General features: G+C 49.9%; 1 protein-coding gene across 1 annotated transcript in view; it reads left to right on the forward strand.

The window, feature by feature from the left end:
* The first annotated feature begins 319 nt into the window (after positions 1-319).
* Positions 320-18,188, forward strand: part of C3H8orf74 (chromosome 3 C8orf74 homolog) — a 24,936-nt gene continuing 7,067 nt past the window's right edge. The window contains exons 1-3 of the mRNA XM_032778479.1: positions 320-367; positions 1,809-2,001; positions 17,051-17,451. Of these exons, the coding sequence (XP_032634370.1) occupies positions 320-367; positions 1,809-2,001; positions 17,051-17,451 (642 nt within the window). The remainder of the gene's footprint in view (positions 368-1,808; positions 2,002-17,050; positions 17,452-18,188) is intronic.

Genomic DNA, 18,188 nt, shown 5'->3' on the forward strand with positions numbered 1-18,188 from the left:
GCATCAGCCATGTTTTACACATACACACTAAAGTCAATCCGTTTTTCTAGTGACTTCAGTGGCTGCATCCAATACCTGGAAAAGCTTCCTGGCAGCAAGATCTATTAGCCTGCGCAATGAGGCAGAGGTAGCCGCCCCATCAGTCGGGACATTTAACAGCAACCTTGACACAACTCTAGGGAATCTGCTGTAGGGGAGAGTCCTGCCCGGGCGGGGAGGGCTTGGACTGGCTCCTAGAACATTACCACTCAGTGGAACTTTGCCGCCTTTGTGATTGTATAAGACAAGCCGCACCCCCTAGTAACGGGTTCTGATAAGGATGGCGGCCTTATCAGCAGAGGGGGTAAGGAGAATCTGTGAGCTTCAGGTAAGGATAGCTGTCATCGCAGCCCGGAAATACTGAGAGGTCAGAGCCATTAGGTCAAATCCTTCTCTAGGCAATACTGGTGGAAATTCCAAAGAACCTCATTGACACTAGTGGAGCTACTCCAGATTTACCTCTCTGAGCTCAGAAGCTGGGTCTTTAACGCCACAGCACAGCCGGGGCTCGGCGGAGTTAGCTCTGAACCTCAGCACAGAGCCCAGCAGGTGTCTCTGTGATGCTGACAGTCCTTTCCCTCCGCCTCTTTCTGGCCCCCAGACCTGCTCTCTTGCTCTTCTTTTCACGTTCAGAATCGGATAAGGGTTCATACCCTCTCCCATTGCAATAGTGAGTGAAGGGAACAAAAGGTTAGATACCTGCACGCCACACCTTTACAAGGCCCACACCTCCTTCTCAGCAGCTGGGAATTAGAAGTGTTGCCGAAATAGCCTCTATCAGCGCTGGGAAGTTTATGGCTGGCCATTGTACACCTGGCTGCAAACCCAAGGGCAGTTTATGGCAAGTAGAACTGAGACAACAGAAGAGGAAATACGCTGATCCTGCCCTTCACTCCCACTGGGCATGCAGCACCCCGCAGGGTTTGGCCCCGTGGATTTGACTCCCATGAAGTCACTGGGCTGCAGCCTGTTGCTGGATGACTGCAGCGATGAGGCACATCTCTCCCACTGCAGGACCAACCCTATAAGGGACAGGAAGGAAATTTGCCACCTCCATGATTGCGCCTTTAGCCATGTTCCTGAGCAAGGAGTGGGTGGAAGCCAGGAATCACCTTGAGGCACAATTCCCTCCCCACTCCAGGGAGAAAGTACCTCACAGTGACTTGAAAGAGTGCTTGTACCGGGCTGGCTACTCTGACCTATTATGGGGGGACGTGGGTTGGAGTCAAGGCTCTACCCAATTTCCCACCTATCCACAGAGCAGAGTCTGTGAGCTGCACCAGACCGAGACCTAAAACCTACTAGGCCAAGCAAGAGTTGGGTGGGACATGGGGGTGGGTGGCTGTGACTCCCCAACTTGGCCCAGTAAAGCCCCAGTCACTTTCTGAAAGCTGCTCGCTCCCCTCTGATGGGGATATCAGACATGATAGACCCAGCAGGATACTGCCTGGGATGGACCCAGTGGAAACTCCTAAGGGCCTGATTCTGCTCTCTCTCATGCCTGGGAAAACCAGGTGCTATGAACCATACGGAGTAAAACAAACATGAGATCAGAATCTGGCCCCATGTGCCTATATTTTGAGATACTTGGGTCAGATTCTCAGCTGCTGTAAATCGAAATTACTTCTTTGGCTTCCAGGGAATTACTCAGACTTAGACCAGGGTTAAGATCTGGTCCATTCTCTTCAGGAGAGGTTGCTGCATCTGCAAGTGAAGTACCTGCCTCCCCCGCCACTCCCATGTCACTTGCATTTCTGTCTCTGTGCCAGAGGGAAGAAGGGCGCCAGTGCCTGAGAGCGCTGCTGCGATGGAAGGAGTTTGATGATGTTGGGGACCTGAGGCGCAGCATAGAGCTCGACAGCATTTACAGCAGCATTGTGTTCGCTGTGGAGAAAGGGCTGTCCTGGCCTGCAGTCGTGGAAGCGGGAAAGCTTGCAGAAGAGCTGCTGAACGACACCAAAGGTGTGTCCTAGTGATGGGAACTGCCTCCAGCTTCCTGCTTCTCCTGTCGGTCTAAATCAGAAGCATGGAAGGCAGTGCTGTTACACTGGGGTGAAACTGGTGCAAGGAGAATCAAGCCCTAAATGTGTGGGGGGAGGGAGTTAATATTTGGGGGGTCAGTTGTCCCCATGCAGCCCCCTCGTGACCACAGTGTTTCAGGAGAGGGTGCATGAGTTACACCAGCGTAACTCTTGTAGTGAGTGGGGACTCACACAGGAGATATGCTCTGCCTAGCTGTGGGCTGACCTGTCTCTGAGTGCAGCCCCGCAGAACAAGTCTGTTTGAGTGACACAGGTCTGCGTACCTATCACGTTTGCAAGAGCTGAAATCAGGCCCTCACCCTACCTCCATTAGAGATCGTGAAAAGCAAAGACTTGATTCTTGGTTTCATAACAGCGGTCACATGTATACAGCACCTCAGTGCAAGCATCTGAGAGCACTGGATAAACACTTGTGAGCTTCCCCTCACAACAACCCCCATATAAATAAATATTACTGGGCCTTACTTATAAAACTGGCCTCCCATGTAGGGTGACCAGACAGCAGGTATTAAAAACCAGGCCAAGGGGTGGGGGGGTAATAGGCATCTATATAAGAAAAAGCCCCAAATATCGAGACTGTCCCTATAAAATTGAGACATCTGGTCACCCCACTCCCATGTGATGTATGTGTGCCTATGATTTGTTGGTGAAAACACCTGCATGCCCACTTTAAACTTTCCATCACCTAGGTGTGCAAGTGTAACACTTTGTTCCTGCAACACACTGTTAAGTTTCAACACATGCAGCCCACAGTGTGTCACAGCTCCCTCTGGTGGATGGTCAGCCTGGAGGATAATAGCCAACTGCTGCTACAAGATAATGGAGTTACTCCTTTAGCTCAAGTGGGATAAATCTCTGCTATAGGCTTAAGTTCAAACCCTGTTGTCAATTCATACCAGCTTTATACACATACTTTTCTGAGCTTTCCTCACTAGCAGTCCAGGAGTCTAACTCGGGTCTCCTGTGTGGCTGTGAGGGATCAGGACATGAGTCATCATGCCTAGTGGTTTGAACAGGGAGTCATGCCTAGTGGATACAGCAGGATCCAGTAGCCAGGAATAGCAGCCAAGGGTCAAGCTGAAGTCAAAGGCCAGATGTCAGGAATAGGAGCTGAGGATCAGAGTCAGGTTAGCTGGAGTGAGGCAAGGCCAGGAATAAAGCGGGGTTTGAGGCAGGAGCAGGGCTGGAATAAGGCAGGAGCAGGATCTATTGCAGCCATAAGTGAATATTTTGAGCGGATGCCAAACTGTTACTGCTGGGCTTAAGAGCTGGTCTGCTGAGTCTTCCCACAAATCAGGCAGCCTGCTACAGGCCAGCTGCACTTGTTGCCTGGAGACCGACTCTGCTGAAGGCCCTGATTCCTGACACTAACCCCCACTTGCCGAGGGCATCTCCTGGGAACCTCAGGGCCCAGGTTCTCTGAGTACTTCTGATGGAACTTTTGCAATATGCCCAGGGCCTGGATTTTCTCTACTGTTTCCCAAGATCGCTCAACCAGATTATAGCCTTCCCAATCTACCAGGTATTAGAGCTTTCCCCTAATTCTCCAAGAGTTGAGGATTAGGCAGACAAAGCACTCCTCCTGTCTGTAGATTGGGTGGCAGTGGCAGATTGGAGTGATCTGGGTAAGGGTTCTCGGTGTAGGACTTTAAAAGTGAGATGTGAAAGACAGGGTGGATCTTCAAGGGTAGTCATATCCTGAAGGCAACTGGATTTACCCATCCTTTAATCTTGAAAAGGCCCAGGAATTGGTGGTCTAGTTTGACAGATGGGTGACTCCATTTAAAGTTCTGGGCAGAAAGCCATACCTGGTCCCCTACAGCCAGATTGGGGGAAGCTTCACGGTCTTGGTCCACACGGTGTTTATAGGCTTCTCCAGCAGACTGCAAACGTTCCTTGAGCTCCCAGTGCAGATGAGACACTAAATCCGTGGTGGCTAGTACTAGAGACCTTACGGCTAGGTCTGAGTGGAAGTGAGGGCGAAATCCATAGTTTGCGAAGAACAGGCTTTGTTGGGTTGAGGCATGGATTGCATTGTTATATGTGAATTCAGCATAGCACAGCAGGGGAGCCAGCCATCCTGGTGGTAAATTTAGAAAGCAGCGAAAATACTGCTCCAAGATTTGACTGTCTCTCTCTGTTTGTCCATTAGTCTGTGGATACTAGGCTGACAAGATGAGGGACTTGATGCCAAGAAGTCTGAGAATTTCCTGCCACAGTTGAGAGATGAACTGGTGTCCCTAGTGCGATACAACGTCTGGTGGTAACCCATGGTAGTGGTAGACATTTTCCAAGAAGAACTAACCCATCACACATGTGGTAGGAACAGTACAGCGTGGGATGAAGTGTGCCATCTTTGTTAGGACATCAATGGCAACTGGGATTACTGGGTGATCCTAGGAGTGTGGCAGTTCTACAATGAAATCCATTGATATAGCAGACCAAGGCTGCAGAGGTGTGGGCAGAGGCTGGAGGAGACCTAAGGGTTTGATCTTGGGTTCTTGGTATGGTTGGAGAGGTTTCAGAATCGTATATAGTCCTTGATGTATATACTCTTATGTATGTATATACTCTTACAGACCTGGCCACCCAAAGCTCCTCCAGACCACATTCCAGATCTTGAATTAGCCAAAATGGCCCACAAACAGTGAATTACAGCATATTTTCAACACCTGAAGCCCAGGTTGTCCCTCCAGAACATAAATACGACCCTGTGATAGAAAAGGCCATTCTGTAATTGGAACTCAGAGTCAGGTGGGCTACCCACATCATTCAGGGTCTGGCAGATCTGGGTTGTGTATGGATCATCAGGGAGTGGATGGAGGATGCCAGACCACTGTTGATCATCTCACTGATAAAGTTGGGCACCTTGAGCATGTGCATCTCCATCAGGTTTGAGATAATCACTTTTGCAGGATAGGGCCTCCATCTTCCTGTTTCTTGTCCCTGGGTGATAAGTTATTACAAAGTTGAAGCAAGCAAGGAAGCAGCAGAGGATCCTGTAACACCTTATAGACTAACAGACGTTTTGGAGCATGAGCTTTCGTGGGTGAATACCCACTTCGTCAGATGCATGTCGTGGAAATTTCCAGGGGCAAGGAAGAGGGACCAGCAGATCTGGCACTGGTTACAGCATCTAGCCATCCATAGTTACTCCAGGTTTTTGTGGTACAGCAGGACTTGGACCAGGAATCGGGCTCCTTCTAAGAAATGATGCTCCTCCTCAAAGCCACATCGATAGCCAGTAGCCCCTTCTCCCAGGTACTGTAATTTTTTCCTGCTGAGATTAGTTTCTGAGAATAAAAGACACAGGGAAGGAGTTGGTTAAGGTGGCCCACATGCTGATATAAAACTATCTATGACAAAATTAAAGACGCCAGCTCCAAACATAAATAGTTTAGTGGGATGTGGGTGAATCAGGTTGGGTGCTGAGGTGAATGCCCTCTTCAGTCAATCAAAGACCCACTGAGCCTCTGTGGGCCCGGCCGACTGGAACACCATTATGGGTACAACCAAGCTAGAATACCCTTTAATAAATTTCCTGTAGAAATTGGTGAACCCCAGGAATTGCTGCATCCCAATTTCATCCTTGGATGGAGCCCAGGAAGATATTGCCACCACCTTACACAGGTCTGTGCTGAGTCCCTCAGGCGAGATGATATATAGCAAGAATTCCACTGAACTTGCATTTCTTGAGCTTTGCACAGAGATGCTTTTGCATAGAGATGGTTTTAGCAGAGTTTCTCCAAGATAATGTGCACATGATGACTGTGGTAGTGCTGACTTTTGGAGAAAATGAGGCTGTCAGCCAGGTAAATGATGGCAAATTAGTCCAGCATGTCCCTAAAGATGTTATTTATGAAATGCTGGAAGGTCACCAGGGCATTGCACAACCCAAACAGCATGACCAAATATTCAAAGTGATCACAGCTGGTACAAAAAGTGATCTTCCAGTCCTCTCCTTCTCAGATCCTCCCCAGGTTATAAGCTCCATGGAGGTCCAAATTTGTAAAGACCTTGACAGAAAGGAATCTTTTGAATAGGTCATTAATAAATGCTAAGTGATACTGGTTCGGATTATAATCTTGTTCAGAGTTTGGTAGTCCACACAAGGCCAGAGGAAGCCTTCTTTCTTTGTCATGAAGAAGCTCAAGTCCCCAGCTTGAGACGTGGAGGGATTAATGAACCCTGAAGGTTTTCTTTGAGATACCTCTGGAGTGCCTGTTCAGATTCAGAGAGAGAGTAAATCACCTGAAGGGAACCTCTGTCTCCAGCTGAAGGACAGCATGGCTGTGCCAGAGTAGTAGGGTGTCTGCTTTCTTTTTGTCACACATGTTGGCAGAGTGATGATATTTATCAGGAATCCCTAGAGCTGTTATGTGTGGGGTGGGGGGGTCATGGGGCTTGCCAGGGTCACCTTTGGATCCCCTCTTTGCATCTCTGAATTCTCTGGATTCAAGTAAGCTGCAAAGGGCTGGTGGTCCCTTGTCAGCTTTTGGGAAACAGGATTGTTGCCTGATTGCCACTGGATGCATGGATCAAGGGCAATTGAGCCAGGGGATGACAATGACAACTGATGGATTTGGTGCAAAAATTAGCACAAACTGGAGGATTTCAAAGGGTAGTTACCTCTGTCTTGTGGGTTCTGGCAGAAGGAGTGACCCATCCATGGACTCCGCTAACTCAGGAGAGTCCTTGCACTGGGTGGGGATCTTGTGTGCTACTGCTTGGCTGAACTCCAGATCTACCAAGTCCACCAGCGATTCTATGTTGGTAACAGGCATCACAGAGTGCCAGAGAGGGAGTTGGAGATGTGTTGGATGCTGATTGGCCATCACCAGGGTACTGTCAGACGGGTGTTGGTGTGGACTGTTGGGGAGAGGATACCAGCAGGGCTGGGGCTTGGCATTTCCTGATCGGATCTTGGCATGGAAGCTCGATGCAAAGTCTCCTGGGTCCCCACAATACAGACACAGGCCTGATGCCTGGTGTCAATATTTCTCTGTGGGGGGGAGGCAGGGCCAAACCTGATCGACTTTCCTGAGTTTGGGTGATGGAGAAGGGACTGATATGGAGGGAGGCCATGCCAACAGGACTGGCAGAAGCCAGAAGGCCCATCTTTTTTCTTGGCGGCATTCAGTCAGGCTATTGTCAATCTTGATGCTTAGCTCAGCTAAGATATCCAGGCTAGATGGGGATTCCACCCAGGGGATTCCAATAATTTAAGATTATTGTTTAGGCGGAGCCAGAAATGGTAACACTGGGCAGCCTCGTTCCATGCAGTGTCTATTACCGAGCGTTGGAACTCCCGCTGCATATTTAGCAACTGGCTGGCCTCCCTGCCACAAGGCCTGAAGTGCGGCTTTGGCTGGACGCTTGCAACTCTGGTCATCGAAATCACCTCCACAGCTCAAACAAAGTCCTCAAATTGTCCCTGAAACCAGCGTGGTTCTCCCAGGAGTGGAAACACCACAGTCAGGGCCACCCCCATAAGCAGGCTGATAATCAGTCCTGCTTGGTCTGGGTCAGTGGGCATGCCAGCGGGTGTAGCAGAAATAGGCGCCGACACTGAGTTAGGAACCCGCCAAGATTTGTTGCAATCACTATTGAACTTGTCAGGCACAGGGAGCAGGGGTCGACCCTGCAGTCAGCACGAGTCGAGCTTGCAGGCCCATGTTCTGTGCTTGCAGGGTGGCACCCTGAGCCTGCAAGTTCTGTAGGGGTCCCACTCACTCCATCAGAGAGCTACTGGCCTTTGTAGGATCTAGGCTCACTGTGTTAGCTCTAGTTCCCTTACAATGTGTGTTTTCTTTTGGGGATGCTCACACTGTCAGAGACCAGGATGTGGGCAGTCGCGCCAAGTGGTTGGAGCAGGAATCGGTAGCCAGGAATAGGAACCTAGGGTCAAGCCAGAATCAAAGGCCAGATGCCAGAGCCAAGTGGGAGAGCTGAAGCCAGGAATAGGAGCTGAAGGTCAGTCAGGTTATCTGGAGCAAGGTAGGAGCCGGGCTGGGCCCCAGGCAGGTGCTGTCACAGCCATAGGCAAATGCTTTGAGAAGCCTGCGAACTGCTGCTGCTGGGCTTAAGAGCTGGTCTGCTGACTCCTCCCACCATTCAGACAGTGTAGCCAAGGCTGGAACGCGGCCAGGAACAAGCAGATGCAGGGCCTGCTGCAGCAGTGGGTGAATGCCTTGTGCAGCCAGTGCCCTGCTGATCTAAAGAGCAGGTCTACTGATCCCCCTCAGCCAATCAGGCGGTTGGCCAATCAAGCAGCTCAGGTGGGGTCCAGCTGAACTCATTAGGCTGCCTCTGATTAGCAAGATAGCTGCGGGTCCTTACTCCTGCCAGACAGGCATGAACCCTTAGTGTAAATGTCACCTGACTATTTTTCTTCCCACATAAGTGTCTAGATTTGGCACTGGCCCCTTTGGTGGCCTTTGGCAAGCCACTTAACTCTGAGTCCCCATCTGGAAAACAGGGCTATTGACCAAACAAGAGGAGTGAAGATTAATCAGTGAATGGTCCATTTGGTCCCATCATTTACATGGGTGTAACCCCACTGGGGTCCCCTCCAGGATCACCAGCTTTGCCCTGGTGTAACTGAGGGGAGAATTTACCCCAGTGCATGTAACGTGTCATGTTAGGGCCTGATGAATCATCCACCAAAGACAATGGGTCTTTACAACGGGCCTCAGCCTGGACCTCTAGAACCTGAGTCTATAAGGTCAGTGTGATCCGAGGGCATTCAGCTCTTTGCAGGATCAAGCCCCATTGTCATCTGTCAATCCCATCCGTTGCTTGCCTTGCTTTCAACACGCAGACGCATGTGTTTCAGACATAGCTTTCAGCTGAGCTGCTTTGCCCTGGAAGGTGCACAGTGCCTCTTGCTACATGCATTAGTTTGGAGACCTTAACGTCATCCTCCGCAGGTGTGTGTAATTTTTTTTTTTTTGCCCCCACTTTGCTGCCAAGAAACAAATTAGAGCTAATACTGTCCTTGTTTGCTTATGAGATAATACATTCAGTTCACACCAGTTAGGTGTGTCATTGTGTTTATTTAGCACAAGATTTAAGGAGAGATGGACTCGGGCCACAAAGTTTGGATCCAGATGTCATTTGAACTTTCTCAAATCCTTTCTTTATATCTGGGGTTGAATTCCACCCCCTTTAGTACTAGGGCTTGTCCTACACTTGTCGACACAAAGGATGAGTGATCCCCCACCCCTCTTCCCACTCTAGAGGCTGTAGAGGGCCAGATTCTCCTCACACAACTGATTTTATACCAGTCTTAGTCTCCTGACTTCGGCCGAGTTGCTTCTGATTCACATCAGCTTACAGGAGAGGGGGAATCAGATCTAGAATAAGCTGAGAGGGGCAGGTGCCAGATCCCTTCCTCCTTCATGCCCCTGTAATGAAGAGCAGCAGATTAAGGAAGGAATGGATGGTAACAGGGGCACCAAAAGGGAGGACAGGGGGCCATGCCCCCCACTTTTTACCAGCTGTAAGGGTGAGTGACAGGGGGAGGGGGCAGAAAGAAGTGAGTGGGAGGCAGAGTCTTGCGGGAGGAGAGGCAGCACGGGGGGCAGGCGCTCAGGGGAAGGGGTGGCACAGAGGCAAGGACTTGGCTGGAAGTGCAACGCAGGGGTGGGGCCACAGTTCTGGCATCTGGCTCCTCTTTTAGGGAGCTTCCAGTGCTCCTGGGCAGTAAAGCCACAATGGCACAGTTAAACAGGCCGTCATCACGCAACTGTCAAACAAAGGGACAGTTTTCCTACTTTCCATTCTGGGAAGCACAAGGGTAACGGTCTGAGGAGAGAGCAACTAACCATCATGGGACAGCTGGGTGTTTCACCTCATATCCCAGTCAGTTTTAGTTCCTCTCCTCTCTGTGCAAGGTGATCAGAACTACCCACATGCCTTGGGATGAAAGAGAGAACAGAGCTCCCTCGGGAATGCCTGGATAGAATACAAACCTACCAGCTACAAAGCATGGCCCTTGCATGCCCTGCTTCACGATGTTGGGCGTTAGAATGTTTATGTTTTTAATGCACTCGCTAAATAATTGCCTGTTTGTATGACTGACCATAAAGCCGATGCCTCTGGGTGTATGGCATTTAGGGGTGCTGAGTACCACCTCCAAGGAGCTGAGCAGCCAATGAGCAAATGGGAGCTGAGGGTGCACTGCACGTCTCCATATCTGGCCTGTGACGGGTGAGTGGGTGAGGATGGGGACAATCAGAGATTGCTAGCTGTTTACTTATGAGCTAATCACGCCGGTGCACATAGTTTGATGTAGGTCATGTTTGCATAATGCTGGTTTCAAAGGCGTCGCCATTGTTGTCCTAGTAGCCAACTTGTTTGCACTACACGTTTATTCTGCACATTCGCTTTGGGCTTGAAGAAAGTTCTGCAGGCCACTCGGGTTTGGGCTTTTGGGGTAACACAGTGTGAATGACAGCCTAGCAAACCCATGTCACATAGAAGGAGAAATTCACCTCGTGCCAGGGACCAGCTCCAGGCTTATGCACTCCTTGCAACCCACATATGTCGAGAGCTTAAGTGGGACTTAAGAATTGCATAGGCCAGTTCTGATTCCTCTGTGTATAAGTGACTTTTATTATTCGTATTACTGTAGCACCTACAAGTCCCCATTATGGACCAGGACCCCATTGTGCTAGGGGTTGTACAAAGATGGTCCCTGCCTCAAGGAGTTTCCAGTCTGAGTAATTCACTCAGAATTGGCTGCCTTTCAATGGTGTCCTAGTTATTGCCACTCAACACCCAGGATCCTAATATCGATTCTCAATCGAGCCTTATGAGACGGTTTCTATTTGAGACATCATGGCTTCTTAGCAATTAGATTAAGTTTAATTAAAATATCACAAACAAATTAAATTTTCCTTTGCAGGGTGGGGAAGATGCCATGGGGTATTATGATAAAGTAGCAACCCCTTCTCAGTTTTCCCTGCCAATTCGCAGGGGAAGGAGCTGTGCTGTGTCGTTCATAATCAGCCCTGCTGAATAATGGATGGGAAGCTAATGATAGATTGAAATCTTGCGAAAGAGCCAGCGTGCACCCAGAGATAATCTCCAGAACTAAATCTTTGTGGAAAAAACAAACAAAAACTCATTTCAGAGTGAGGAGCCCAAACTTTGACACTGATGGAAAATGCTTTTATAAACTAAGGCTGCGTTAGTGCCTGAGACATCTTGTTAAGACCATTTCCATCAGTATGTTAGCTGTGAAAGCTTAACTATGTTATTTGTTATTTAGACAGTGCCAATACTGCACGATGTACATTACAGACAGCAAGAAGATTCCACACTGCCTTTCTCCTTTGTGAAGTCACCAATGCCTGTGCAACATAGGTGTAAACGGTGCAACATGGCTGGTGGGAATGGAGAATTCCGATATGGGAGAGTTGCCTCATTTGCACAGGTGTAAACGACTGCTCAAGGTGCAAGGCAGTGGAGAAGCAGGCCCAAGGTCCTCTGCCCTGATCTAAATTGCCAGCTTGCAGGCCAAGGATGGTGCATTGAAAAGCAGTGTCCCAGCAGTGACGTTTCACGCCTGTTTGGTTAGTTGCATATGGTTTGTTCCAGTTTTCTATTGTCTTTTTAACTCTTCTTTCAAGGGGCATTCAGGATTATGGGCTACCTGGGAGAAGGGTTGGGGGGATTTGAAGGTGGAGGTGTGGTGGATGAAGGAGGAAGTAGGGATATGGTGAACAGGATCAGAGGCAGAGGGGGCATGCAGATGGGAGTGGGAGAAGGGTTGGTTCCTCATGCAGCCTTAGGCAGAGTGGAGTGATTAAGGGGTAGTGAAAAGAGACAAGAGCAGAGAGGTAGGGAGGTGTTATGTTGTGCATGGCCATGAGGCAAGGACTAGGGACCCACTCCAAAGCCCACAGAAGTTAATGGGAGATTTCCTTCATGGGACTTTGGATCATGCCTTCGGAGTGGAAGGTTGGGAAGGTAACAGAGAGATCTGAAGAGGGATGGAATGTGCTTGGCAAGGGGAAAGACTGTGGGGACAGCATACAAGATGGATTGGGGGAATTCCCCGCAAAAGGATATTGATACATTTGAGAGGGTTCAGAGAAGAGCCACAAAAATGATTAAAGGATTAGAAAACCTGCCATATAGTGATAGATTCAAAGAAGTCAATCTATTTAGAGTAACAAAGAGAAGACAAAGGGTTGGCTTGATTACAGTCTATCAGTACATACCTGGGGAACAAATATTTGATAATATGTTCTTCTGTTTAGCAGAGAAAGGTGTAACACAAACCAACGGCTGGAAGCTGGAGCTAGACAAATTCAGACTAGAACTAAGCATACATTCTTAACAGTCAGAGTAATCAACCATTGGAACAACTTACCAAGGGTGGTGGTGGATTCTCCATCACTGGCCATTTTAAAATCAAGCTTGGATGTTTTCTTAACTAGCGATATATATTCTGGGAATCACTCTGGTGCAGTTCTCTGGCCTGTGTTAGACAGGAGGTCAGATTGGATGATCACAATGGTCCCTTTCTGGCCTGGGAACCGATGAATCTTTGAAAAGGGGAGAGCTAGGGTGGCAAGAAAGGAGGCAGTCTTGGTAGTTAGGTGAAAGGGAATGTCTGCTGCCTTCTTTTGCAATCCCAGCCAAATCCCCATCAACCTCTGAAATGAAAAATGCAAAAGCTTATTTGTTTTCCTTTATATACAAAGATTAGGACTGTGCACACAAACCCCAGGAGAGAAGGTTTGCAGGAGAGGGAAGGGCAGAGATACCTTCCTACACCAGGACACAGTCTGCAAAGGAAGGCTAGGCTTCCTCAGGGCAGCATCCTGGCCACCTTGCACCTTGTAATGTCACTTTGCTGCCACTTCACAGTGCCCATGTCTCCGCTACAACCCCCCGCCCCAGTGCTGACTCTAGTTCTCTTTCCAGTTCAGCTCTCCTTTTCCGGTAGCATCTTGGTGCTATTAATCACTGGCCCTAAATATAGACTTCCCTCTCCACTCCTGGTGTTTTCCTGAAGGTCTTGATCCAGAAACGATGTGATCAGACTCTAGTTTCAGTTACACTAGTGTAAATTCAGAGTAACTCCACTAGCTACTCCAGAATTACAGCGGTATAACTGAGCCCCTCGTGTGCCTGGGATTGTGAAATAACCCTGAAACCACTCTTTAACTGAAGCTGATGGACCTAATTCGGGACTCATTTACACCAGTGTAAGCGAGGAGTAACTCCACTGAAGTTAATGGCGTTATACTGGTATGAAACCAAAAGAAGATCCCAGCCCTGATTTACATATTATTTCAGCTTCATGGATACAGAGATTGTACGCTCTCTGGGGCAGGATCATCTCTTTGTTCTGTGTTTGTACAGCCCCTTGCATGGTGGGTTTCTGGCCCGTGACGGTGCTCCTAGATTCTGCCGCAATACAAATAATAATTATTATTATAATAATGGTCACTCTGAGAGGAAGGATCATCTTGTGGTGAAAACGCTGGCCAAGGGCTTCAAAGATCTCTGTTCACTTTCCTGGCCCTGTCACAGGCTCCCCGTGTGATGCACATCTCTCCAGCAGATCCTGGTTCTCGTTTAGACTGGGAGCACTTAACACAGGGGTGGGCAAACGTTTTGACCTGAGGGCCACATCGGGTTTCGGAAATCGTATGGAGGGTTGGTTAGGGGAGGAAGTCATGGCCCGGCCCCCACCCCCTATCCCTGCCCCCCATCAGGACTCCTGCCTCATCCAACCCCCTTGTTCCCTGACTGCCCCCCCAGGACCCCTGCCCCTTCCCTCCCCCGCTCCCTGTCCCCTGACCACGCCTGGAACCCCTGCCCCTGACTGTTCCCCGCTGCCCCATCCAACCCCGCTCTCATTTCTGACTGCCCCCGTTTAACCCCCCTTCTCCCTGTCCCCTGACTGCCCCCGGAACCCCTTCCCCTGACTGCCCCCCGCTGCCCCATCCAACCCTTCTCTCATTTCTGACTGTCCCCATTCAACCCTCCTGCTCCCCGACCCCTATCCACACCCCCACCCCTGACCACCCTCCCGAACTCCTCTGCCCTCTATCCAACCCCCTCTCTCCGCTCCCTGCCCCCTTACAGCACTGCCTGGAGCACCGGGGGCTGGCCCAGCTGGAGCCAGCTGCGCCATTGCCACCGCGCAGCACAGAGACCGTGTCAGGCACAGCTCTGCAGCTGCGCTGCCCCAGGAGCTCAAGCCAGCGGTGCATGAGCTGAGGCTGCGGGGAAGGGGGAACAGCAGGAGAGGGGCTGGGGAGGAGCCTCCCGGGCGAGAAGCTCAGGGGCCAGGCAGGAGGGTCCCACAAGCCGTAGTTTGCCCACCTCTGACTTAACACCACTTTGGTAGCATAAAGTGGTTTTTAAGTCACATTACCAGCTGCCTGCCAGAACTGGGTAAAGGGGGCTTAGTGTAAATGAGAACGAGGCTCCCTGTGCCTGTGTAACATGGGAATAGTAACAAGGCTTCCTTTCTCTCACCTGTTGGCTGTCCTGTCTAGTTAAATTCTGAGTGCTTCGTGGCACTGATTAGGGAGCTGTCTACGAGCAGTACAGTGGCACAACTGCTATGCAGCTATGCCATAGTAGCTGTTGTAAACCCACCTCCACTAGGGGCAGTAGTTAGGTCAATGAAAGAATTCTGTTCTGGGCTTAGGTTCGTTTGTCTACCCTGCATGTACGGCAGCATGATTTATATCGCTCTGGGGAGTGACTAAATCACCCCTCTGTGACACAAGTTACACCAACATAAGTGCCAGTGTGAACAGTGCTGTGCCGGCGGGAGAGCATCTCCGGCTGCATAGCTACTGTTGCTGGCGGGGGCTGTAGTCGTTAAGCCAATGAGACAGCTCCCTGCCATCGGCTTAGAGCGGCTACATTAGAGAGCTTATAAGGGCACAGCGGGTGCTGCTGTAAACTCTCTTGTGTAGCTGTAGCCTTAGGGGTGTGATTTTTTTACCCCCCCAGGTCAAGCTAAGTTTTAGGTGTAGCCCGGGTCTCGACGTGCATGCAGCACGTAACATTACCGCTGGACTCTCTAGTTGCTACTGTAATATTAAGACACATTTTGCCCACTCCCTGCTTGCGTGGAGTGAAATCTAAGCCAAGGGCTTTTGAATTTGATGTGGCAAAGAGTTCTGTGGCACCTTATCTGTTATCATCACCACTGCAGTTCAGAGCTTTGTGAAGGAATAACACGCAGTCACTCCTCATTCTAAGGGCTGGGACAATGGTGTATCTGATCTTCCTATCAGCCAGTTCAGCATAGACTCACGTCAGTTTCCTGAAGCATTTGGCTCCAGTCTTGCTGTCCATTGCCTGAGTCAGCTGGTGAGGCTGGGACTCTCATGAGCCAGATCTCTTCACCCCAATGACTTTACTTCTCTGGGCTCCACCTACTTTTACCCCAGCTGGTGTCATTCACTCTCAGATTTGTCACTGTTGACTTTGAGGACATGTAACCCACACATCTCCTGGGTGTGGTGCTCTGTCTCATCTAGTGGCGCCAAGACAACTTAGAGAGAGAGCTAAAATGAGTCTGCTCTACAGCCTTAGCTAAAAGGCAGTTGCCTTTTAACTCATGCAGTAGAGGCTTATGCCATAGGCACCGACTTCCCTGCTTTCCCCTAGGTGCTCACCCCCTTCCTCTGCCCCCGGCCCCGCCCCCGCACCCACTCCACCCCTTTCATGCCACCCCACCTCTGCCCCACCCTTATTCCAACGCCTTCCCCAAAGTCCCCGCCTCTTCCCTGCCTCCTCCCCTGAACGTGCCACGTTTCCGCTCCTGCCCCTGTCTCCCAGCATGCCACCAAACATCTGTGGAAAACCAGGCATCTGTCAACCTTAAATGGCACCTGGACACAGAAGCCAAAAACCGGACTGTCTGGGTAAAATCTGGATAGAAGCAAGTAGACCCTCTGGCCCAGTCCTACTCCCGTGGAGGACGATGGGAGTTTTGCCTTTGATTTTGGTGTGAGCAGGCTCAGGTTCTAAATGGTCTAAGAGGAACTAAAAAGTCTGCAAAGAGATTGTCACTTCCAAAGCATTGTGAGAAGTAAACACAGAAATAGATCCCTCCAGATAAGCCTGTAGTCATCTGATATAATGTTAGCAGTCTGGCATGAACATTAGGGCTACACAGCTACACCACTGATGTGCAGAGACCACTGTGTATGATGCTGACCAATATTGCCTCATCATTTCCTTTTTCTCCCCCCTGGGTCTCTCTGTTTCCATCCGTTGTCTCTTGTCTTATGCTTTGTAAACTCTGCGGGGCAGGGATCGTCTTTTTGTTCTATGTTTGTACAGCGCCGGGCACAATAGAGCCCTGGTCCCTGGCTGGGCTCCTAGGCGCTGTGGTAACACACGTAATAAATAACAACAGCAGCAACACTCGATGTGACCTCAAAGGCAATTCAACAAGAGGTGTGAGTGCACTGCAGAGTCAGTAGGTGCAGAACCAGCCTTTGATCTGTTATATGCATCTGTCACAAAAATTCCACTTTCCTCATGCAGCTGATTCAACAGGGTATCAACACCATCACAGGGTAAAATACTGGTGTGGGGTTATCCCAATAGGATCATTGTCTGTCAAATACATTTGTTAAACCATTTCATGTGCTGTAAGCTTCCGGGCTGAGCTGCAGCCCTTCTTGTATAACTCAGTATCATCCTTCAGCCCGAGCTGTTGTGTCCTGTAAAATCCAGCCACGTGAGTCTAACATGTCTTTGTAAACAACAGCCCTGAAGAAACAGAGACTTCCCTTCTTTCCCTCATGACAAGATTAAAGATGGTCAGTGTGGGATCATTTCAATTTATTTCCCCCGCAAACAAATATTAGTTGGTGCTAATCACCTCATCCTTTAAACAGCAAAATGGCATTCTGATTGCTACCAGAACCTTGTAGGGGTTACTCAGGAAACATTTTCTTTTTGTTTCTTTCCAGGTTTGTCTGTTTCTCAGGCCATCTGTGTCCTAAGGGATAAACTCGTGGCATGTGAGCCAAAGCTGAGTCCATTCAAACCGTGTGTCTTGTGTGAATACTTCTATCACACGCTCATCAGGCACTACCAGCTCTACCAGTTTGTGCTATGTCGGGAGAGAGACGTTGATCAGACGTCTGCCCACCTAGAAATCTGTGTGCCACCACAGCCTCTGCCACTGACGACAGGCGTTGATGCTGAAGTCTGGCACTATCAGCAGCAGCTGGCTGCCCTCTCAGCCGCTGAGGTCCAAAAACGTACCAACATGCTGCTCCTCCGAGAGACGCTACACCGGGAGAGGGAGCATATGTTGCAAAGAGCATATCATGATCTGCAATCGCGAGCAGAGATCCTAGACAGACAGGTAATGCTGTAGTAGTTGTAGAGAAACAGGCACTTCATACTGAAAGGGATGCAGTGTGCTCCACAGGCGAGGATGCTACAAGTCAGGAGACCTGGATTCGGCTTCTAGCTCTGCCACTGATTCACTCTGTGACCTTGGGCATGTCACTTCACCTTCTGTGGCCTCAATTGTCACCAGCCCCTGGGACAATGTACCTCAGAGACATGCCTGGGGTGGCCAGGAATCTATGGCATATGCATGGAGGGTCTTCCTATTTATGATGATCCTTGAGTATTTTGATATGAGTTGGGACATTTTATTTCTAGTTGTAGATGAGCGGACTCATCCCTGCGGTGCCTCCTGCTGGTGACTTCGGGAATTAGCTCAGTTCCAGCTCTGGAGTGCCCTCTGCAGGCCGGTGATCCACCTGTCCTCTGGCCCCCGCGTCCCTCCCTGGACCCGATGCCCTTTTACATGGGGTTCTGCCCCCTGGCAGTAACCCCTTTCTCTCAGGGTCTCCCCTCCCCGGGGAACCTCCACTCTCTATCCCCACCTTGCCTCTGTGTATGGCTACTGCCGGTCATTGTCTAGCCCCACACCCTGTGCCAGGCTGCAGTATCAGCCTATTCATCACTGGCAAGGAGGGTTTGGGCCTGCTGCCTTGGCCTACCCCTGGGCTGCCCTCTGCAACCCCCAGTACCCATTGGCCCAAAGCTAGGTCATAGCCTGGGGCTTTCCAGGCTAGAGCTCCCCAGCCT

Source organism: Chelonoidis abingdonii, chromosome 3 (genome assembly GCF_003597395.2).
Source record: "Chelonoidis abingdonii isolate Lonesome George chromosome 3, CheloAbing_2.0, whole genome shotgun sequence".
Lineage (NCBI taxonomy): Eukaryota > Metazoa > Chordata > Testudines > Testudinidae > Chelonoidis > Chelonoidis abingdonii.